Here is a 22,672-nt window from a genome sequence, read left to right as displayed (position 1 = left end):
CCCCAGTCACGCCATTAGCGTGACCACCATCTCCCCCTTCTGCCTGAGTCCCGCCGTTCAGCGCCCTGCTCGCAGGGCCGAGTGAGATCTGTCAGACCGCACGCTGGTAACCAGGCTGTAGTGTGAAAAGGCTGCAGTCAAGTTAGGAAAGGGAGGACGCCAGTGGGAAAGTGAACGATGCCAGCCACAGAGGGCGGGCAGGAGGGCGAGGGCCGCCCGGCCGGTGCGGTGCCCGGAGGAGCCTGCTCCCAACAGCCTGCAGAGGCTGGGGGGGGGGGGGGTGCAGCTAGCGCCCCAGCTGCAGGAGGCACCTGAGGCCGGGACACCTGGCAGGTGCGCTGTGCCCCTGGAGGCCGCCGCTCCTCCCTGAGCAAGGTGGGCCGCTCCCTCTTACTCACCACTCCTGTGGGCAGCTCATGGAGGCAGCTCACTACTTCTGCAGGGGCATCCAGAACCCCCGGGGGCCTGGCCTCCCACCCAAGTGCTGTCCAGGGCCAGGCCGTGTGTGTGTGTGTGTGTGTGTGTGTGTGTGTGTGTGTGTGACCTTCCAGCTCTGTCCTCCGTCGGCAGCAGGAGGAGGCTGCCCCTCCCCAGGGCCTGCCTCCGTGGGCCTGGCCCCTCCCGGGGGTGGCCGCCATCAGCGGGGGCTTTGGTGGGACTGTTCCCAGGCCTCAGTCTTGCAGCCTGGACAGCGGAGCTGTGTGTCACACCGTTTATCACCACGTTGCGTTGCTGGCTCTCCTGCAGAGAAGAAATCTTTCTCTTTATCCACGTGTTGGTCAAAATGGGAATCAAAAGCCCAATGGGGGTGCCGGTCAGGAGGGGCCTCCAGGCGTCCTCTCCTCCTTTGCGGGTGGCCTGGGTGCAGGCAGAGGTCTGGGTGCCCTGCACACATCCGGCCCACCCCCTCTTGTGGTGAAACAGGGGACCCTGCCACCTGGTTGTGAGGTCCACAGCACCGTCCTGGGCCCTGGGGCCGGCAGGGTAGCCCACGACTGTGAGCCTCGCGGTGGGGCCCCCAGGGAATAGGGATATGGGGTCCCATCTCCGAGCCCAGAGAACGCGCTCCAGGGGTACAAGGGGTGCTCCCGGCTCAGAACGCCTGCGCCACGTGCGGAGCTGCCAGCATGCGGGACGGGCGCACCCCCACACCTGCAACACAGGTGCATGCTGCTGGCCCGGCACAGGTGGACACAGGGGCGGCACCAGGGCGCTGGAGGAGCGGCAGGCCGGCCAGCTCCCACGCCGGGAACATGCGGGCTCCGGAGGGGCGAACCCGGCGAGTTCCACGCGCCTCCGTGGGAGGACCCGGGCCCTGGAGGAGGCGGGAGGGCCAGGGCCGGGAGGTGGGCGGGGCGACGGCGCGCTGTCGGGCCTGGTGGGCGGGGCCAGAGGGCGGGGCGATGGCGCGCGCCCTGGGTGGTTGCGCGCGGTGGGCGGTGCCAGGGACGCGCTCTGGGTGGTGGCGCGCGGTGGGCGGGGCTATGTGGGCGTGGCTAGGGCGCGCTGGTGGGGGGCGCGGTGGGCGGGGCGGCGTGACGCGCGCTGACGCCGATCCCGGAAGCGGTGTCAGATGCTGGGCAGCCGGGCTGGCGGGCGGGCAGGCGCGCTGGCGGCGGGCGGCGGGGGGGACTTGTTGTTCTTCGTGAAGTCGGAGCGGAGCGCGCGGCGGGGGCGGCGGCCCGTGGGGAGCGCGAGCGGGAGGAGAGCGCGTGCCCGCGAGGAGTCGGCCGCGCCCCCGCGGTCCCCGCGCGACGCCAGGTGAGGGGCGGCCGGGCGGGGGGGGCGGTGTGGGCCGGGGGCGCGGTGGGGGCGGCCGGCCGCCGAGTCGGGGCCGCCTGGGACTCTGGGCAAAGTTGGGCGGGACCGGAGCCCCCGCCGGCCCGAGCACCTGCCGCCAGATGCGCTTCCCGAGCGAGTCCGCGGGCGGTGTGTTCCCGGCCCGGGGACCGGTCGCCTTCCTTTCTTCTCGGGGCCGGGCAGCGCGCTCCGCCCCGAGCGGGAGCCGGGAGACTGGGCGCCCGGGGAGGGCGGGGCGGGTGCCCGCGTGTCTGCCCTCCGCCTCCCGCTCCACCTGCCGGCCTTTCGGCGCCGAGGCGGGAAGGCGCCGCGAAAATAACCCGCCACGTGCAGGGAGCGCGTGGTCGCGCGGGGCCACTCGGCCTCGGGCCCCCGGGCGCCTCCCGCGTGCGGTCCCGCCGGCCCCGCGGCCCCTTCCCACCTCGACCGCCGCTGAGATCGCGATCGGAAGGGGAAGGAGCAGGAGCAGGGGACTCGCCGACCGAGGTCACGTTTGAGCAGCTGACCTGCCCGGGGTTCCCCGGGGGAGGCTGTGGTAGGGAGGGGGGCTGGGCGCACGTGTCTCTCCCCCCAAATCCCGTGGCCCGCGTGTCGCTGTCCTCCGTGAACGGGTGTCTCCTCGCTCCGAGTGCGCGTCCTTCCGTGGTTCTGCCGAGTTTGGACACCGGACCGTGTCCGCCTGCCCCCGCCGGAGGGGAGGAAGGAGAGGGGAGGGGAGCTGTTGCCCGGACCCCCTAGGACGCCCACGCTGTGGCGGGTCTCCCCGCCGGACACCTGCCCTGCGTGCGGGGCGCGCTCTGCGGGCTCCTGATGACGCCCTTGTCGCCCCTGCGCGCGGCTCCGGCTCCGCCCGCAGACTCGGGTCTCCCGCCGCCCAGTTCATTCACCCGCGGACCAGCACCCGCCGTCCTGTCGTCAGGCGCCCGCCCCACAGCGGGCGGGAGGATCGGGGGTCCCCGGGCTTGGGTCCCGCTGCCCATCAGCCCCTCGGCCCTGTGTGGATGGAAGTCTGGCTGCAGTGACCGCCCTGCGGGGTTGGGTGAGGTGCAGCCCAGGGACGCGCCTCGGACCCTGCGAGTTCCGGGTGGGCGGGGCTGGAGGCGGCGGTGGGCCGCACCTGCACCTGTTGCCTGCGGGCAGCCAAGCAGCTTCCAGAGCCCTGCCCTGCCCCCGTGCCAGGGCCAGAGGGTACCTGCCCGGTCCCCAGACGCTGGGCGTTCATCAGACTGAAAACACAGAGCGAGGCTGGGGGGGGGGGGGGGCTGACTTCCAGGGACCAGGGCGCCCACCCTCAAGGTGGAGCGGGAGCTGGGGGGTGGGCCTCACTGAGTCGGAGCTGAGCGGGCAGCGCTCGGGGCACCATTCTGTGCCCACAGCCGAGCAGCCTCCTCTCTGGGCTCTGCGGGGAGTTTGTTTAGTCTCCTGGGCGCAGGGAGCAGCCTGCCTGTGGCCTGGCTGGCCGAGCCTAAAGGCTCTGGAGTGGACTTGGGTGCCGGGCAGGTCTGCGGGCAGTGCCGCCTGCCAGCGGGGAGCTCTGCGGGCTGCTCCTCAGTCAACAGTGACTCACCTCTGACCCCCGCTCCCCCGCTCCCCACCAGCGGAGGTACGTGGCTCCCTCCGTATTTACTTTTGCTTTTCATAATCACACACTCACCATGCTTCCTCTTTCTCACAGTTTCAGGAAGTCGCAAGTGCCAGCTTAAAACTAGTCTTAGGGCAGGTGGGGATGACCCTCCCATCACACAGTCACCACCACACAGTCACTCTCACACACACACACACACACACACACACACTGTCATACACACACTCACACACACACACACACACACTGTCATACACATACAGTCACTCACGCACACACAGTCACTAATATACACACTCATACACAGTCACTCTCACACACACACACACTGTCATACACATACAGTCACTCACGCACACACACACTGTCATACACACAGTCACTCACGCACACACACACACACACTGTCATACACACAGTCACTCACACACACACAGTCACTAATATACACACTCATACACAGTCACTCTCACACACACTCACACACACTGTCATACACAGTCACTCACACACACACACACACTGTCATACACATACAGTCACTCACGCACACACAGTCACTAATATACACACTCATACACAGTCACTCTCACACACACACACACACACACTGTCATACACACAGTCACTCACACACACACACACACACACTGTCATACACACAGTCACTCACACACACACACACACTGTCATACACACAGTCACTCACACACACACAGTCACTAATATACACACATACACAGTCACTCTCACACACACACAGTCACTAATATACACACTCATACACAGTCACTCTCACACACACACACACACACTGTCATACACACAGTCACTCACACACACACACACACTGTCATACACATACAGTCACTCACGCACACACAGTCACTAATATACACACTCATACACAGTCACTCTCACACACACACACACTCAGGCACACACTCACAAATATACACACTCATACACAGTCACTCACACACACACACACACACACTGTCATACACATAGTCACTCATGCACACACACAGTCACTAATATACACACTCATACAGTCACACACACAGTTACACATTCACACACTCAGTCATACACATAGTCACACACACACTTACAGTCACTAATATACACACACACAGTCACACACACATAGTTACACATTCACACACAGTCACTAATATACACACTCATACACAGTCACTCAGTCATACACAGTCACACACACAGTTACACATCCGCACACTCAGTCACACTCACACACACAGTCACTAACATACACACACATACACACACTCATACACAGCCATGCACAAGCACACACACTCACCTCATCTTAGATGGAGCCCAGCCTGGTGCCCTGGCCTGGCCCGGCGCCTGCCTGCTCTCCTGTGCGCCTGTCTGGGTGCCGGGCAGGGGGTGCGGAGCTGTATGGGCGCCGCCCTCCAGGCCCCTCCCTCAGTGCAGTGCTGACACACCTGCTTATGCAGCAAACCCCGTCTTCCAGGTGGGTGGGCAGGTGTGGTTGAGTGGGGGCAGGCCTTGGGTGCCGCCAGTATGTGTGCTCAGGGAGAGGGCGCCCACCTCCTCCAGGGAGGGCAGGGCAATAGGGGAGGGGTTGGGAGCCAGTGCAGATTGTGGGGGGCTCTCAAGAAGCCAGAGGTGGAGGCCCGGTCTGCGGCAGGTGCCAGGTGGCCAGGGCGGGGGAGGGCTCTGGAAGGGTGCTGAGCAGGAATGGCATCCCTCTGCCTGGCTGGGGGCTGCACGTGCGGGACGGAGGTCAGGGTCTGACAGGGAGGCTGGGCCAGAGCAGGGAGACAGGCTGAAGCGCAGGCCAGGGCTTGCGAGTGGAGGGAGGCCCTGTGGACGATCTCTGGGTGAAGATGTGGTGGGTTGTCACCTGAGCTGCAGGCGCAGGACGGGGCCTGCTGGGCGTGCGGCCTCCGTTTTCCCGGGGGCCGTGCCTGGGCAGCTAGGAGGGGCTGGGGGAGGACAGAGCCGCAGGGGGCCCGGAGGACCACGCAGAGCTGTGGGGGGAGCAGCCGGCAGAAGCTGCGTGAGGAGAGCCAGGGTCCAGGGCTCGGCTGGCCGGGGTGTGGCGTTCAGCCTGCATCAGCTGGAACTGCCTGAGTCACCTCTAGAGCAGCCAGGATGACACAGCTTCCCCGAACTGCACAGGCAAGGTGACCAGACGTCCTCCCAGCCCCGGAGACAGTCATGCCTGCTGGAGGGCAGCCGGCCAGGGCCAGCCTGCAAGCTGGGTGTGGGCCGGGCTGGTGGGGTGCCCAGCAAGGCTCTGGAACGCACCCCACACTGAGGGGAGCTGGCTCAGGACATCAGCGCCTGGCGTCCAAGTGGCCGGACTGTGGGGAGCCCTCCTGGCTCTGGGCGCTGTCTGCAGTTGGGTGACATGGGCGTGCGGTGCCGTCTGTAGTGGGAGGGGCGTGCGGCATTGGGCCACTTGTGAGAGGGTCCCCGGTCCCCTAGAGCAGAGGTGGCCCCCTCAGGGTGGTCGGGTAAGTCCGCTGCTGCTGTGCTGCCTGGAGTCGGGGCTGCTCCCCCAGCAAGGAACCCCCTTCCTCCCTCCCTGTCTCCCTTCTGCCCCTGCCCTGCCAGGACCTGTCCCCGTCCCCCCCCACCACCACCCCCAAGACGGGAGAACTGAGTGGAGGCGCATCTTCATCGGGTTGGCTGGGAGGGCTGACAGGCAGCGCCCTGCGCCCCTTCACTCCACCTGACAGGAAGTGTTGAGAGCCCCCATGCTGAGCCCCCCATGCTGAGCCCAGATTCGGCTTCCCGCCGCCCGAGGCTCACCCCAGGCTGGGCGGCTGGTTAATCTGGGTAAGAATTAGCCCCTCCCAAGGCCTACGCCGCCTTTTCTGCCTGGCTGGCTGAGCCCGGGGCTGCCTGGGTGCGGTCACTGCCCTCAGTGGCCTTCACTGATGGCCCCGAACCTGGTCCAGCCCAGAGCAGCCAGCGAGGGAAGGAGGCAGTGGCCAGCAGCCGGGGTTTGCTGGGAGTTGGAGAGAAAAGTGACCGAGGGTCCCAGACCCTGGCCTCAGCGCCCCTGCCGCCTGCCCACCAGGAGGACAGTGCTTGGCTGTGGGACTGCGCTCGCTGCCCAGCCCGGCGCCCGGCGCCCGGGACGGAATCCGGCCGAGCTCCGTGAAGCCGCCGGGCCCTGTTCTGGGGCTGGAAGGGGAGGGAGGCCGGTCCCTCCTTCACTCAGAGCTGCGTTCCCTCCTTCGGAGGAAGGAGCTTTCCTGTCCTCGTCAGATGTGCCTCCGGGGGAGGTTGCTGGCTTTGGGTTGAGAACCAAGTCCTGAGTTAGAACAGTAAACAGTTCCGAGTGACAGGTGCTGACTGCCGGTCGGCACACTCGGACCGCGGCCTCGTGGGGGTGGGCGGTGAGCCTGTGACCGTCCCTCAGGCGGTGTTCGGTCCTCGGGCCGCCTGGCCCTGGGATCTGGGTTTGAGCTCTGTTCCTCGAGGGCTGGGCCTGGAGCGCCCTCCCGGAAGCTGTGAGGGCAGCGTGTTTGGTTCTGGTGCCGACCAGTGCTGATGCGGGGACCCGGCTTCAGGCCGTGGTGGGGGCGCTGCGGGCTCCGAGGTGCCAGGCTGCCCAAGGCTGCAGTGTCCCCGCGGGGTGCCCGCGTCTCAGAAGGTCCTTGCTGCCGCTGGGGGCCGCTCAGCGTCACAGACACCTAGTGTAGACGTGTAAAAGCAGCTGTATCACAGGCTGTTCTCCAAACCTCCTTCCACACGCACTTTTCCTCACTCCTCACGTGGGCGTGCCCGGGTCAGCGCTGGGTCCTGGTGGTGTTTGGGAACTGGCAGGCCTGACGCTGGGGCTGGGGCGGCCCTCGGGCGCTGGGGCGGGGCACCGAGAGAGACCTCCGCTGCTGGGGAAGAAGCAGTGGATGGGAGCAGGCGCCTGAGGCAGTGGGCGTGCCTGCTGCTGCCCGGCTCCCACCTGGGCCCCCGGCTCCCACCTGGGCCCCTGGCTCGTAGGTCCCGGTGCAGCCGGAAGCGCTGGGGGCAGAGGGCAGAGCCCAGGCGGGGCCTTGCCCATCAGGGGCCTTTGGGACAGGACCCTGGGGCCCCTCGTTTCCAGAAGGAGATGGGGACCCCCAGAGGAGAGGGTTCCTGGGCTGCTCCTCGGCTGGGTGACCACCCATCACGCCCTCTCGGCCCTGCTGTCCTCCTTGAGCAGAAGGCCTGCGAACTAAAGACAGGAGCCGAGGCCAGGCCCCGGGTGGGAGGGACCTGAGCCGCCCTCCTGTCCCTGCGGGGGCTCCTTGACTTGGTGGGTGTGGGGGAGACTGACCCTCCTGGGGCCTGCTTGCAGGGGAGGGGGCTGAAGCCCCGCCGTGTGCATCCTGGTTCCGTCCCGAGTCCCAGCACAGATCCCGTGGTGGGCAGGTGGGCACCCCGGGAGGTCCCTGCCAGGACTCTGCCCTGCGCCTGCCCTGGCCGAGCTGGCTGTGGACACAGCGGCCCCTCGGGTCGGGTCGGGGTCTGCTCCAGGCAGGTCCTTGGCCGGGCCTTCCGTTTCCCTTCGGGGTGGGGCCGGGTCTGTGGGAATGTGAGCTCTTGCTCTGTAAACAGCCGGTGACTCACCGCACAGCTATGCCTGGCGGCTCGGCCTCATGACGTGCTGGCTGGGATGGGAGCCCGGACACCGCCACCCTCCTCGCTGGCGATGATGGCGATGGCGTGGAAAAGTTTCCCACAGCCCCGCGGCTCTCCAGGCGCTCTGACCCCTGCACAGAGCGGGGCTGGCCACCCCAGATGCCAGGGGTCAAGCCACTGTCAGAAGCAGCTCTGAGCTCCCTGCTAGGATCTCCCCAAACTGCGGCCCGTCGTCTCGGGCACACGTGTGTAACCACGTGAGGGCCAGGGGAGCCCGGAGCGCCAGCTGCCCCCAGCCTGACCTGCTCTCCATCCCCACTGAGGCCCCCAGCAGAGTGCCCCATGGACGACGGTGTGGGGCCTGCAGGCGTGGGTGCTGAGACCTGGGTTGAGTTTGCGGCCTCTGGTGGTGAGGGGGTGGAGGGCCCAGGGGTGCTGCCTGAGGGTCCTGGGCTCCGGCTGAGGGCGCGTGGGGTGGAGTCTTGCTTGAGATGGAGGCTGTGATGCGGCTTCAAGGCCCGAGGACCCTCTGTGGTGCTTGTCTGGTGTCAGGATGTCCAGTAGACGGGGTCCTGCGAGCTGGCAACACAGCCCACCAGCAAGCCTGGTGCCTGCCCACCTGCCCCCGCCCCGGCCACGGGGGCACAGGGGTGAGTTTACTGTCCCACAGCCTGCGGTGTCTGCACTGTTGCCCCAAAGCCATTGTTGCTGTGGGCTTCTCTGTTTCCATGACAACCATCAGGGGCTGGCTACGTCCCAAGGTCGCCATGGCAACTATCAGAGGGGAGTCATGCTTGGGATGCCTGGCTGGCTTTTTCATGAATGATTAGAATGTGTGACACAATGCAGACGCAAAACTAGGAGGGCGGGGCTGGCGGCGGCAGGGACAGCTCCCGCCAGACGGGCGATGCGCTCCCAGGGCAGCGGCTCCCCGGCTCCCCACCTGCCCCAGGCTGGCCTAGGAGCCCTGCCCACCCGCTGAGCCCAGGTCAGGGCCAGGGGCAGCCCAGGGGGAGGCGGTGATGTCACAGCTGCAGTGCCCTTGGCAGAGGTAGGCCGGCTGGGAGAACGGGCTCCTCCGGGGCAGGTGCTGCCCGAGGCTGGTGGCCCCGCAGGTGCCTGGTGGGGTCATTCTCGGAGCCTGTACGTGCGTACTTTGGCCCCTGAACGTGGCGTCCTGTACCCACAGGCACAGGGAGAGTCTGCAGGAAGCAGCTCTGCTCAGCCTGGCGTCACCCCAGGGCTGGCGCTCTTGCAACAGGGAGTGGGGTGGGGGGAGCAGGGGAGCTCCTCGGGCTGCCGCCGGAGTGGAAGGCGTGGCTGGGCACCCACCTGGTCCCGGGGGAGCCCCTCAGGAGGGGCGGGGGCCCGCCGGGCTTTCGGGGCGCTGCAACTGGACCGAGGGAGGGTGAGCTGAACCGCCTTGGGGCCTCTCCGCTGTCGGGATGGCCCTGCTCGGTCACCGGTGGCGGCCCAGGCGGCCCCCGGCCAGCGGGACTGACCGTGTGGCTTCTGTGTCCTCTGCTTTCTAGTTACGATTTCCAGGCCGTTCTGTGCGGGTGACGGTGCCCAGGTTATGACGACTAATCCCAAACCGAACAAGGCATTAAAGGTAAGCGGGGCGCCCTAGCCGGTGTGGTTCAGTGGATAGAGCGTCAGCCTGCGGACGGAAAAGTCCCAGGTTCGATTCCAGTCCAGGGCACCTGCCTGGGTTGCGGGCTTGATCCCCAATAGGGGACGTGCAGGAGGCAGCCAATCAGTGATTCTCGTCATTGATGTTTCTCTCTCTCCCTCTCCCTTCCTCTCTGAAATCAATAAAGATATATATATATTTTTTAAAAAGGTAAGCAGGGGTGAGGGGGCAGCCCAGGCCGTCTGTGCCCGTCCGCTGCGAGGAAGGAGGCCTGTCCCAGGGCTGTGGGCTGAGGAAGCGCCACCGAGTGAGGGGGGGACAGTCAGGCTGTGGCCTCAGGAGGCGCCAGCCCTCGGGTCCAGGAGGAGGACTCCTTCGTGCGGGCGGGTGGCCCTGCCCCGGGGCCTGCTCTCGACTCCCTCTCAGCTTGAGGCTGGCTGTGCCCTTGGGCCTCTGTCTCTGGTCGCAGGAGCCCACGGGATCTCCATGCACTTGTGGGCTGTGCACCTCCAAGCCCTCCTGTCCCCCGCCTGCTGTGTCAGTCCTGTTCCAGGCACTGGAGGGTCACGGGGCAACACCCACATGGGCTGTGGCCTGGCAGGTTTGGGTGGCCGTGTATCCAGGCCATGGCCACGTGTGTGCACCTCGAGTGACCTCTGGTGGGGGAGGGGCTGCCGGGACCCAGACCCCCGTCTGCTGAGCCGGCCTCGGGCCTGGTGCTGACCTGTGCCCGGGCCCGCAGGTCAAGAAGGAGGCGGGCGAGAACGCCCCGGTGCTCAGCGACGATGAGCTGGTGTCCATGTCGGTGCGGGAGCTGAACCAGCACCTGCGGGGCCTGTCCAAGGAGGAGGTGGTGCGGCTCAAGCAGCGGCGCCGCACGCTCAAGAACCGCGGCTACGCCGCCAGCTGCCGCATCAAGCGGGTGACGCAGAAGGAGGAGCTGGAGCGGCAGCGGGTGGCGCTGCAGCGGGAGGTGGAGAAGCTGGCCTCGGAGAACGCCAGCATGCGGCTGGAGCTGGACGCGCTGCGCTCCAAGTACGAGGCGCTGCAGACCTTCGCGCGCACCGTGGCCCGCGGGCCCGTCACGCCCTCCAAGGTGGCCACCACCAGCGTCATCACCATCGTCAAGTCCCCCTCCGTGCCCTTCTCGGCCGCCTCCTAGTGCCTGTGGCTGGGCGCCGGGTGCTGTCAGGGTCCATGGGGACAGATCCCCGACACCAAGTCCACGTGCCGAGTCCACGGGGCTCCCGTGGGGCCGCGTGGAGAGTAGGGTCTCGTGAACCTGTGAGCCGCACGCCTTCCTGCACACGCCCACATGTGCCCACACGTGCCCTCGCGCACACGCACACGCACATGCACTGGCCACCCTCGGTCACCCGCTCTCCAGGCTGTCGCTTCGGGGTCTGTCTCCCGGGGAGTCAGGGTGGGGAAGGGCTCGGAGGCTCCTGGCCTGAGGCCCGAGGGCCCTGCCCGCCTCCAGCCTCAGCCTCAGCCGCGTCAGCCTCTGTCCTGCTGTGGCCTGGAGCCCCACTGCCCACAGCCCTGCTGTCCCAGGAGGAACCTTCGTCCTGGCCCACGCGCACCGTGACTGCCGCGGCCAGGCTCTATGCCGGGCGGCGGGCGAAGGGAGGCCGTGCGTGGGGCCAGCAGCCCCTGGGCTTGGAGCAGCAGCTGCTCACAGGCATCACTGGGGCGTCCGTGTGGAGAGTTGCATGCGTGTTGCAAAGTGTCCCTGTGTTGGGGTGATGAGTGAGGTCCCCAGCTCCCAGCTGCAGCCCTCTGGCCCTGCCGCCACCCGCAGAGCCTGGGACGGTGAGGCCGGGGTGGGGGTGGGGCGGGAGTGGAAGGGGAAGGGGACCTCTGGGTGGAATGGGTTGGCTGCAGGGGGTCTGCTTAGCTGTGGAAGTTGGAAGTGGAGCTGTGCTTGTTCCCGCTGCCAGAGGAGGGAGAGCAGGATGACAGGTGGGGTGCAGGAGGTGGGGGAGGGCGTTGCGGGGAGGTGGGGGCACAGGCCGGAAGGTGGGGGCGCTTGCATGGTCTGCCTGCACAGAGGGTGGGACCCTGCAACCTTGGTGCTTAATCATCGCCTGGAACCTTCTGGAGCCACGGGTGACCTCGGTGACCTCTGCTGGGGCTCCCCGCCCTCAGCACTGCTGCGGGTGCTGTCCCCATCCTGCCGTCCTGGGAAGAGGCCCGAGCCCCACCACTGGCCCCGCCCAGAAAGACCGGGCAAGCTGTGAAGCCCCCACCCCCCAGGTGCCCGCCGCCGGGGGAGGCAGAGGGGCTGCGTCCTTGCTGCGGACGGTCCGGCCGGCCCCCGGCTGTGTCCTGTGTCCTGTCCTGGGGCAGCGGGGGCCGGGTGAGGAAGCTGTGGCTGCCATAGCTGTGGTAGGTAATCCACATTGGATATCAGTCAGGACTGGGAGTATTTAAGAGAGAGTATATATATATATAAAAAGTTCTATACACATTTTGTTGTCGGGTTTTGTACCTTTCCTGTTTGATACTGTAAATGTGCAGCAGGGCTGCAGGCGGAGGGTCCAGGTTGGAGCTCGGCCCAGCACCCCGTCCCGCTGCCCTCTGCGGGCTCTGCGACCGCCTGGGGCCTGGCGGGCGTCCTGCTCGGCCGCTGTGCTGGGTTCCCCGACTGCCCGGTCCCGCGGGACACGGGAGGCCCCCACCCCGCGGACAGGGTCACGGAAGGAAGCCTGGAGTGCCCCTCGTGCTTTTCCTTTCAGATTATTGAAACGCTGTCACATTTAATATATGGACTTTATTTAAGAGGAGAGGCGAGGCCTGCGCTCAGACCGAAGTCTTCGAGGGCACCTGCCGCCCCAGGGTAGGCTCCGCCTGCAGCTCACCCCCTCGCCTCAGCGCTCAGCAACTTCATTTCAATATTTATTTTTGTGCTGCTTCGACCCCGACATAAATTATTGAGGAGACCCTCTGCGTGGCCCTTGTTCCTGTGGGCGTGCCCCGTGCCGCGCCCACACCACCGCCTAATTTATTGCTGTACATCTCTGCTGTGACGCTTTTGTACCTTTGCAATAAAGACTTTTCTGGTTTCAGGTTTGTCTTGCTGTGTGGTTGGTGGTCCCCCCACATCCCTTTACCCAAATCAGGTGCTGCTGTGAGCGGGTCACCCGGTGGGAGGGGCAGCAGGCTCACTCCCTGGCTGGTGGACGGGGTTCGGAGGGTCCCACCTGCTGGCCGGGGGCCCAGTCCACGGACGCAGCCTCGGCAGTGGCCACTGTCCCCCTGAGCTTGTCAGTGGCACCCACCGATGTTTCCCAGCCGAGCAGACCCCCTGCAACCGACCCTGCTCCTCCCCGGGAGCCTCCAGATCTGGAGCTGGCCACAGCCTGTGCGTGAGCTGGGGAGGCACAGGCCCTGGTTCCCCACTGGGCTCCCTGTCCCCCAGGCCCTCTATGTGAATCGCTGGGGCCATTTTACAGAAGAGAATACTGAGGCCAAGACACGCCGCTCCGGCCTGTGTGGCCACTGCAGCCCCCCCCTGGGAGGGCAAGGCCCCAGAGGCCCGAGCAGCAGCCCTGACCGGCTCCACGGTCCCCTCGCCTGCACAGGCAGGAGCCCGGACACCTGTTTTGTCCTCACAGCTGGAAGTTCTGCCCACGACAGGTGTCACGGGGCCAGGGTGGGAGAGGACGGGTCCCTGCAGCTGTGACCTGGCAGGTGGCTCAGCCTCTCTGGGCCGGGCCGCCCCCCGGGCTGTCGCGAGGAGGAAGTGCGTGCGGTCTGGCCAGGGGCTTGGCAAACGCCGACCTCCTCTCCCTCCGAAGCACCAAGCCCAGCACTGCCCCCTGCCCCCCGCACAGCCGGCCCACGGCGCCCTGCAGCCCACGCGTGTCCCTTGGGCCTCTGACTATCCGTGCGCACAGCTTGGGGCAGCCAGGCCCGCGGGCACCCTGGCTCACAGCGGGGCCTGGCGCTTCCCAGCCCGCAGCCTCCAGAAGGCCCCTGCGTGGTCGACACCTCTCCCTCCGCTTTCAAACCGCGGATTGAGACGTGGGGGGGCCACACGGGGGCCGCCTGGGCCGCCAGCTGCAGAGGCCGAGATAAGTCGTGGGGGACGCTCCAGCGGGCGCAGGGGAGGCCCGGCCTATCTTATCGGGGAGTCCCAGGCGCAAGGAGCAAGGGGCAGGGAAGACCCCACCCATCGCGGACACCGCTGGCCAGTCCGTCTGGTGAGTCCGGGACTTGGCACCTCTGCCTCCTTCCTTGGTGACACGGGAGCAGGTGGCCCGGAGGGGGCGCGGGGAGGGCGGGCCGCAGGGCGGTGGCCACTGGGCCTCCTGCCTGTAGGCTCTCGGGCCCCTACACCTCCCCCACACGCCCCCCAGCTCCCACCCCACCTGCTGGACACCCAGACACAGGGCCGACCAAGACTTGCAGCCTCTGCTGCCCTCAGCCCGCCCCTCCTGCTAGGCCCCGCCCATGTGGTGACCCCGACCTCCAGGCTCCCAGAGGGCGGGCAGCACCCAGACCCGCTCCCCAGCTCTGCAGCCGCGCGTCCCACGAGGGAGAGGACAGGAGGCGCCTCCAGGTCTCCGCTCCTCCCGCCCCCTGACCTCCCACGGAGGGCGGGGCTGGCACAGGGGAGGCCGCGTGCCCCCGCCTCAGGGCGCACAGGGCAGGGCATTCGGTGGTGGGGTGAGCTCCTCATCCTGTCCTGCTCGGAGCTGGGACACTGCCCCCAATTCCCAGACTTGGCACCATGGGCCCCTTCCACCTCGCGCCCCGCATCCATCAGCACCGGCCCTGCCGGGACAGAGGCCACGAGAGTCATAGCAAACCCAGGGGTTTATGTAGAAATAACCCGGCTGGTGGCCCCGGCACCCCAGGCCCGCACGGGGAGCACCTCCGGGGTGAGGGCTGGCCAGGGCTCCGTGGCTGAGGGATGCGCAGCAGCGCCCAAGAGGACCAGAGCCGGGCCCAGCCGAGACCCGCTGTCAGGGCGGCCATGCGGCCCCTGAGGGCATGGCCAGCTGCACCGGCAGGTCCCTGGGCTCCTGGACAGGCGCAGGCGCCCTCTGCCACGGGCCGGGCAGGAGGCTCTGGGAGGGGTGGACCTTTGGCGGAGGGTCAGGGGTGAGGAGCCCTGCCCTTCCCCAGCGGCCAGACCACCCGGCCCTACGGCTCCTCCAAGGGGATCAGCATCCTCTTCTCCATGCTGCGGCTCCTCCGGTCCCCGCCCACCGTGGGGAGGGCACTGGGCCCCGGGGCCTCCTGGGTGGCCTGCTGTGTGTAGTGCTGGTAGGCGGGCGAGAAGTTGTGAATGGCGTCGCGCACGATGTCCTGCGGGCTCATGGTCTCCTTGAGGCCACTGGAGATGCTCTGCATGGGCGCCGGGGGTGCTGGGGGCAGTGCACATGGGGGGCTGGGTCTCCCTGGGCCCATCTCCCCTCGAACCCCAGCCGGGCATAGCCTGCTCCTGCCTCCGGGAGCTGCCCAGCCAGACCCCACGAGGTCGCAGGTGGGGACGCCTTGGGTGGCCAGAGCAGCCCCAGGCCACTGCTGCCCGAATGGGCCATTTTCCAGGGACACCAGCACCAACCAATGCCGTCCGGCTGTCCAGGGGCCTGGGGCCCAGTCGGGCCCAGCCGTCTCTGCGTCAGACGGCCTGCCCCGGCCCCCCTGCTTCCTGCCCGTCCTCCCTGCACCAGGTGCAGACGAGGCTCCGGCCCCGCCCTGCCCCTTGCCCTGTCCTCCTGTCCATCGAGTGGACATTCGCGTGTGGGGACCCGGATGGAGACACGGTGCGGAGGGCACCCGGGGAGGGCGGGTGGGCCACACCCGTGCCACGCCCCCGCTGAGCCCTCCGGGAGCTCCCTCCTCACCCGCTGGCAGGGCCGCCTACCTGGCGAGCTGTCCTTCTCCGCGTACACCTGGCAGGTGAAGGCGTAGCGCAGGGCGATGGAGGCGAAGAGCATCTCCACGCAGATGATGAAGTTCTGGTAGCCGGCGGCCAGCGTGCCGGCGCCCACCCTGCTCCCGTCCGTGCCCTGGACCTCAGGGATGACCCCGCACCTCTCCAGGACGGCCAGCAGCATCCCTGGGGCGGGGACAGCCACTCAGGCACCCACCTGGACAGGAGGCTGGGCCGGAGCTTTCCCCGCCAAGAACCCCACTGCCGCCTGCCACGGGGCTGAGGGGAGACGAGCTTCAGAGGGGCCCCGACGCCGGGGTCTTGGCACAGAAAACATCCAAGATGCCCCCACCACCCAGGCCTGCGCCCACCCTCGCCGTCCTCCGCTGCCCAGTGGGCCAGGGGTGCCCGCAGCCCGGCCCAGGGCTGATGGGGACAGGCGGGCCCACCCCTCCCACAAGCAGCCCAGCACCCAGGCTGCAGGGCCCCAGCGGACAGGGCTGGGACCGCCTACCCAACAGCTGGGCGGGGGCTGGGCGGGTGGCTGGGCGGGGGGTGCGGGGGACCGGCTCTGGGCCCGGCAGCCCACCCACCCTGCCAGAAGGAGAGGAAGATGACGGCTTTGATGGTGAGGAACTTGAGGACAGGCTCGAAGGGCTGCAGGAGCTCCCTGGTGGCGACGTAGAAGAGGAACAGGGCGTAGAGGGCCAGGCTGACGGAGGCGTTGTAGATGAGGGTGACGTACAGGTAGCCGCTGTGGACGCTGCGGGCAGGGCAGGGGCGGTCAGGGCCACAGCTGCCAGCAGTGAGCGGGCCTGTACCTCCCTCCAACAGTGCAGGGGCCCCAGGGGGTGGAGCTGGGGGCGGGCGGGGGCCTGGCAGGGGGTGTGGCCCTTCTCCTGCCCCTCCCCACCCGCCCGCGCACTGCCTTGCAGATGTGCCTGTGTGTGCACGTGTGCTTGTGTGTGGCGTGTGCATGTGTGTGGGGTGTGTGTGTGTGTGTGGACCGTGGCCCGGATGCCTGGAATCCAGCCCTTGCTCTCCCTGGGGTGAGCTGGCTGCTGCCTGGGCCTCGGGCCTGGGCTCCTGAGGGCTCACCTGGGACAGCACTTTCCCGAGAGGAGGGGCCTGTCCCCAGGTGCTGAGCCCCCCGCGGAACCCTGGCCCCCCCCCATGCCCGCCGGCCCACCCTCCCGCCAGCCTTACTTGAAGTCCCCATCGTGGTATCTGCCAACCGCCTGCAGGACAATGGTGACCAGGGCCATGACCGGCTTCACCACGCAGAACTGCAGCGTGGCCTGGGAGAGGGTGAGGGGCGGGGGAACGTGGGAGGGGCACCCGGGCAGCGAGGGGTGCAGGGGTGCGTGTGAGAGGGGCACAGGCAGCGAGGGGTGAGGGGTGCGTGTGGGAGGGGCACGGGCAGCGAGGGGTGAGGGGTGCGTGTGGGAGGGGCACGGGCAGCGAGGGGTGAGGGGTGAGGGGTGCGTGTGGGAGGCGCACATGGCAGCGAGGGGTGAGGGGTGCGTGTGGGAGGGGCACGGGCAGCGAGGGGCGGGCCCTCACCTGCTTGCAGAAACGCAGGAAGCCGATGGAGTAGGCCGTGCCCCGCAGGCAGCAGGTGCTGTACAGGCAGCTGGACCTGGGGTGCGAGTCCCTGAGGCCGGGCCGGAGGACAGGGCCCTGCCCACAGCCCGGGGGAGGGGGGGCTCGGGGAGGGCTTACTGGATGGGCTTTCCCCGAATCTCAGCCATGATGGCGCTCTCCCCGCCCAGGTACTGGAAGCACAGGCTCAGGAAGCTGTGAATGACGAAGGCTGCGGAGCCGGGGCGGGCGCGGCGGGCACAGCGGGCGCGGCGGGCGCGGTGAGCCGGGGCGTCCAGTGGCACCGCCTCCAGGAAGCCTCCCCGAGCCCCACGCTGAACCCATTTCTCAGGACACGCTGAGGCTCAGGTCACCTCGCAGGACCCTTCCCCACGGGCTCCCAGCTCAGCTCTGGGACCGCCCCGCCCCTGGGGGCCCACCGCCGGGGAGAGCCCCACTTCCCTCTGGGCGGCCGGCTGCCGCCCCCACACCCGCCAGGCCCCCTCCCCCGCCCCGCGCACGGCTGGTCCTAGCTGTCGGGCAGCCCCCCACCAGAGGGCCCTGCGGACGGCGGGGGCCTGGCCGGCCTCACCTTCGTAGCAGTCCCGCAGGGAGTCCAGGTAGACGTAGTGCTGCTGGCTCCCCAGGAGCAGGAGGCTGAGCCAGGAGTCGAAGGAGTAGACGGGCACCACGAGCAGCAGGCGGATGATGTACCGCTGCTCGCTGGGGACCGTGTAGGCGCGCAGGTGCAGGTAGATCTGGGGGGAGAGCGGGTGGGGTGTCCGCACCCTGTGGGGTCACTCACCCACCGGAGGTGCATGTGCTCACTCACTCACTCACTCACTCACTCATTCATTCACTCATTCATTCATTCACTCACTCATTCATTCACTCACTCACTTATTCATTCACTCACTCACTCATTCACTCACTCATTCATTCACTCACTCATCCACTCACTCACTCACTCACTCATTCATTCATTCACTCACTCACTCATTCATTCACTCACTCATCCACTCACTCACTTATTCATTCACTCACTCACTCATTCACTCACTCACTCATTCATTCACTCACTCATCCACTCACTCACTCATCCACTCACTCACTCATTCATTCACTCACTCATCCACTCACTCACTCACTCATTCACTCATCCACTCACTCATTCATTCACTCACTCACTTATTCATTCACTCACTCACTCATTCACTCACTCATTCATTCACTCACTCATCCACTCACTCACTCACTCACTCATTCACTCACTCATTCATTCACTCACTCACTCATTCATTCACTCACTCATCCACTCACTCACTTATTCATTCACTCACTCACTCATTCACTCACTCACTCATTCATTCACTCACTCACTCATTCACTCACTCACTCATTCACTCACTCACTCACTCATTCATTCACTCACTAATCCACTCACTCACTCATCCACTCACTCACTCACTCACTCATCCACTCACTCACTCACTCATTCATTTACTCACTCACTCATTCATCTGAGGAGACCCTGCAAGGGGCAGTCCCAGTCCCAGTGGGCACAGACACTCCGGAAGGCAGTCTGGCATTTCGACGGGGACGTGAGAAGGGCTGGTACCCTTTGGCCCCCCTCTGGTAGAGGAGAGGAAGAAGGGCTTGACCGGTGTGGCACAGTGGTTGTCGACCTATGAACCGGGAGGTCAGGGTTCAATTCCCGGTCAGGGCCCAGGCCCAGGTTGTTGGCTCCATCCCCAGGGTGGGGCGTGCAGGAGGCAGCCGATCGGTGATTCTCTCCCTGATCATCACTGATGTTTCTATGCCTCTCTCCCTCTCCCTCTCCCTTCCTGAAATCAATAAAAACATATTTTAAAAAGCCATGAAGGATGCTGGTCCCAGCCACGCACCGTGAGGACCACGCAGGGCGGTGGCTGCTGGTTAGACTGTGGTGCAGCCACGCACCAGGGTGCCACACGGCCAGGAAAATGGGACGCCCTGGCAGGACGGGGCACAGACATTCAGGTGACGAGCCAAGCAGCACCGGAGTGTATTGGAAACGCACCGTCAAGATGGAGGACAGAAGCGCTGTCTCCCCCTGGACAGCAGGAAGCAGGGGTGACAACAGCTCGTCTGCAAACCCTTCTAGGTTATTCTATGGGAACATAAAAAGGCGACAGGCCCTGGCCAGTGTGGCTCAGTGGATAGAGCACCAGCCTGCGGACCAAAGGGTCCCGGGTTCGATTCCGGCCAAGGGCACATACCTCGGTTGCAGGCTCCTCCCCAGCCTGAGCCCTGGTCAGGGTGCGTGCAGGAGGCAACCCATCGATGTGTTTCTCTCACATGGATATTTCTGTCTTTTCCTCTCTCCCTAAAAATTAACGGAAAAATATCCTCAGGTGAGAAAAAAAGTGACAGGGCCTTTCAGAGGAAGAGGCCCTGGGAGCTGGCACCTGGCTGCGCACTCTGAGGGCTCCCAGGAGGAGGCGCCGTGAGCAGAGGGAGAGGGCGTGGCGGGGCAGGCTGCACAGGGGGAGGGCCCCTGCAGAGGCCTGTGTGCCCAGCTTCCCAGGGGCAGCTTGAGGGCAGGCGGGGCAGGTGGTGCAGGCACCAGCGCCTTATCAGCCGCTCACTCCCGCGCCGGCGAGGGGGCAGGGCACGGCGTGACCAGCCCTTCAGAGGCCTGACCTCTGCCCCGGGAGCCGGCACCGCCTGGCTGCGTGGCCTTGGCCAGCCGCTGCCCTCGCCAGCCTGGTCCTTGTCTTTAAAGCGAGGACTTGTGCTCCTGTCTGTCCCGCGGGCTCCGGATGGCAGAGGCCGGGTAGCGGGGGTGGGGGCCGAGGGTGGGGCCCGAGAGCTGCAGCCCCAGCGTCTCCATCAGCCCCGTCCGGGCGGTGGGGCCCCCAGCAGCACAGACACACACACAGCTGGTCCCCAAGTTACAGAAGGTCCAGGTTAGGAAGACGGGGAAACCGAGGCTCAGCCTGCAGCCGGGACTGCGACGGCCGACCCCGGGCTCTGGGCTGCTGCCTCCACCATCCTGCCACCATCCCGCCACCAGGCAGTGAGGTGTGGCTTCATGCAAATCAGACGTGCCACCCGCCTGCCCGTCTTCCTGTCCAGCTGCAGCTCCTGCCTCCCACAGGCAGTCCTCCCTGAGGGCCCCACAAGAAGGGGTCTGCCTGGCCCCCTCACACGCTGTGTCTGCTCTATGTCTGTTTATTTGAGGCCACGGAGCAGGCGACTCCCCGAGAGGGGTACCCGCTTCCCGGCCTGCCAGTCTCCTGCTGCCCCTGCACCAGCCCACTTGTCAATCCAGTCCCCACGCCGGTGCCAGCTGAAGCATCCCGAAGGGCAGTGCTGCTTGCAGCTCCCCCTCAGCAGCCGTCCGTGGCTCCCCAGCACCCCCTGCTGAAGGCCGCTCCACCCAGGTGGCCCTCGCCCTGGCTGCCACCAGCTCCTACCTCCCAGCTTTGCTCACACGCCTCACAGGGGCAGACATGTCCTCTGGGCTGGGCACACTGCTCCGTCCCCTGCTTCCCTCACGAGGAGTCTGACGAGCAGCTCTGACCCTGCTCCTGACCCTCAGCACCACACAGAGCGAGTCCCAGCCCTCAGCCACCTTCCGGGGGCAGCCACGCCTCTGGAGGAAGCGGGACCATCCCCTGCGGCTAGGGAGCCTGGGAAAGACCCTGCCCTCTCTCAGCCTCAGCCTTCTCCTCTGTGAAATGGGACGATACTGCTGACCTCAGTGAGCAGAGCTGGTGAGCAGACCTCATCTTCAGACCCAGCTCCCCTGGCCCGCCCCCCACTCCCTGCCTGTGCCCTGGCTTGCTGCCACCTCGGAGAGCCCCGGGCACGGCTCCTCCATCTATCCAGCCTCTGACGGCATCACCAAGGCCACGGCTTGAGGTCCCACCATCCCAGCAGGGCCAGGCTGAGCTGTGGCCACGTCTCACCATGAGCCGTGTCCCGAGGGAGGCGCGGAGGGAGGCTTACCTGGTGGCAGGTGAGCACCAGGGCGGTCCACACGAAAACGCCCGAGATGCCGCGGGCCAGCGCACTGGTGAGGAACAGCTGGGGGGCGGCCTGCGAGCTGTTCCCCACGGGGTCCATCTGCAGCCCCGAGGGCTCCGTGGGCATGGCCGGCGGGGGGCTGGGCGGCAGCCAGGTGGCTGACACCAGGGAGGCACCGGCAGCCCCCAGGAGTCCTGAGGTGTCAGCCATCTGCAGGGGCAGGGAGGACACGGGGAGAGAGCAAAGTGTCTGAAAGCAGCTCAGGGCCGGGAGGGGAGGGCGGCTCCCCCTCCAGGCAGCCCACGCACGCTGGTGTGGGCCCTTCGCTCCAGGGGAGCCTGGAGGACAACCCTGCCCCTTTCCCTGTCTCCCGCAGCCCGGGCGCCCTGTGCACAGGGACGCAGCTCCAAGGCCCACAGCTACGAGGTCCAGCCTGGGCGCCTCCGTCCCGGGCTCAGCCACCTGGGCGGGGACGCCAGCCTCCTGCCTGTGACCTGGGCCATCCCCCCTCTGCGGCCGGGCTTGTGGGGAGCCCGCTTTTTAGGGGCCAAAGTTGTCTGGGGAAGTCGGGGAGCCCCAGTGGCCAGCCTGCCAGGCTGGAGTCCGGGAGCAGGTGGCTGGAGGGGGCCAGCCCAGCCCCCACGGGCTCCCTGGACGCTCGGGGCCCCGCTTGGTCACTCACTGGCCTCCACGCCTGCTTCAGCCACTGCCCACCTGCTGGGGCCCGGGCACCCCCTCCTCCCGCGCTGGCTCCGGGCTGTCCGGGCTTCCCCTCCTTCCGGCCTCGCAGGCCCAGACCCACCTCCCGGCAGGAAGCTCCGGGCCCAGCCCTGCGAGGCCCGGCCTCCGGGGAAGCCGGCGGGTCATTTGTGTGGCCACGTGGCCCCCACCGGTGGCCCCACTGGGGGTGGGGCGAGGCGCTGCTGGGGCGGTGCCAGCGCAGGGGCGGGGCCGCCCACCTGCCTCCACCTGCGCTCACGGGGGCGGGGCCGCCCTGCGCTCCTCCCCGTCCTCGGCCCCGCCCCCGGCGGACACCCGATCCCTCGGGCTTTGCTCGGCGGCAGCTGGCTCGCCCGAACCCGCCAGCCGCCAGGTGCGCTCACCTGCCCGCGCCAGCTGGCCAGGCGGCTGCTCCGGCCCGGGACGGGGGCGGGGAGGGCCTGCGGGGGTCCGGGTGGCGGAGCTGGGCTGGCGGCTCCCGCAGGACAGGCCCCACGCGGGGCAGGGTGGGCAGGGGACGGGGCTCTGGGAGGAGACGGCGGTGACGCTTGCACTACATCGCGGCGCATTCAGTGCCTTGGAAACGGGTGAAATGTGTTCCGGGAATCCCACCTTGGTTTAAAACCCCTTCCCCAAGGGGTGCCCTGGAAACGTTTCTGGGTTTGGGGGCGCAGGGAGTGACAGCCGGGCACTGGGCTCTGCCTGGGCACCCGACTCCCCGCGCCCAGCCCCCCCAAAGGTGCCAGCTCAGCCCCTGGTGATGGGGCGGCCGGGGGCCTCGGCTGGTCTTGGCCCTGCTATGGTGACAGTGGGCTTGTGCGTCCTG

At 66.9% G+C, this 22,672-nt stretch overlaps 2 protein-coding genes across 4 annotated transcripts; one reads left to right on the top strand and one right to left on the bottom strand.

Moving 5' to 3' along the window:
• Positions 1–1,586: 1,586 nt before the first annotated feature.
• Positions 1,587–12,715, top strand: MAFK (MAF bZIP transcription factor K). Its single transcript, XM_059699442.1, has 3 exons — positions 1,587–1,761; positions 9,547–9,626; positions 10,390–12,715. Exons 2-3 carry the CDS (start codon positions 9,591–9,593, stop codon positions 10,807–10,809), a joined length of 456 nt encoding a protein of 151 aa, XP_059555425.1. The 5' UTR covers positions 1,587–1,761; positions 9,547–9,590; the 3' UTR covers positions 10,810–12,715.
• A 1,735-nt stretch (positions 12,716–14,450) lies between these two features.
• Positions 14,451–22,026, bottom strand: TMEM184A (transmembrane protein 184A). Of its 3 annotated transcripts, none has more exons than XM_059699441.1 (9): positions 21,929–22,026; positions 21,109–21,336; positions 17,708–17,873; positions 17,257–17,347; positions 17,098–17,173; positions 16,741–16,832; positions 16,128–16,297; positions 15,526–15,720; positions 14,451–15,022 (listed from the first exon to the last, which is right to left on the bottom strand). In XM_059699441.1, exons 2-9 carry the CDS (start codon positions 21,334–21,336, stop codon positions 14,799–14,801), a joined length of 1,242 nt encoding a protein of 413 aa, XP_059555424.1. In that variant the 5' UTR covers positions 21,929–22,026; the 3' UTR covers positions 14,451–14,798. The 3 variants fall into 3 exon arrangements, with proteins under 3 accessions (XP_059555424.1, XP_059555422.1, XP_059555423.1); XM_059699439.1 differs by having other exon boundaries at positions 21,841–21,982; XM_059699440.1 differs by having other exon boundaries at positions 21,809–21,933.
• Positions 22,027–22,672: the final 646 nt, after the last annotated feature.

The sequence above is a fragment of the Myotis daubentonii genome, chromosome 5 (assembly GCF_963259705.1).
Source record: "Myotis daubentonii chromosome 5, mMyoDau2.1, whole genome shotgun sequence".
NCBI classification, from domain to species: domain Eukaryota; kingdom Metazoa; phylum Chordata; class Mammalia; order Chiroptera; family Vespertilionidae; genus Myotis; species Myotis daubentonii.
Note: the sequence above shows the minus strand (reverse complement) of the source record. Positions and strands in the feature narration are given on the sequence as shown.

Coding starts and splice junctions, on each gene's coding strand:
- MAFK (XM_059699442.1), top strand. CDS start 9,591: ATGACGACTAATCCCAAACCGAACAAGGCATTAAAG. Junction 9,627..10,389: donor AACCGAACAAGGCATTAAAG/GTAAGCGGGGCG, acceptor CCGGGCCCGCAG/GTCAAGAAGGAGGCGGGCGA.
- TMEM184A (XM_059699441.1), bottom strand. CDS start 21,336: ATGGCTGACACCTCAGGACTCCTGGGGGCTGCCGGTGCCTCCCTGGTG. Junction 17,348..17,707: donor CCTGCGGGACTGCTACGAAG/GTGAGGCCGGCC, acceptor CCGGCTCCGCAG/CCTTCGTCATTCACAGCTTC. Junction 15,023..15,525: donor GGAGAAGGACAGCTCGCCAG/GTAGGCGGCCCT, acceptor CACTGCCCCCAG/CACCCCCGGCGCCCATGCAG.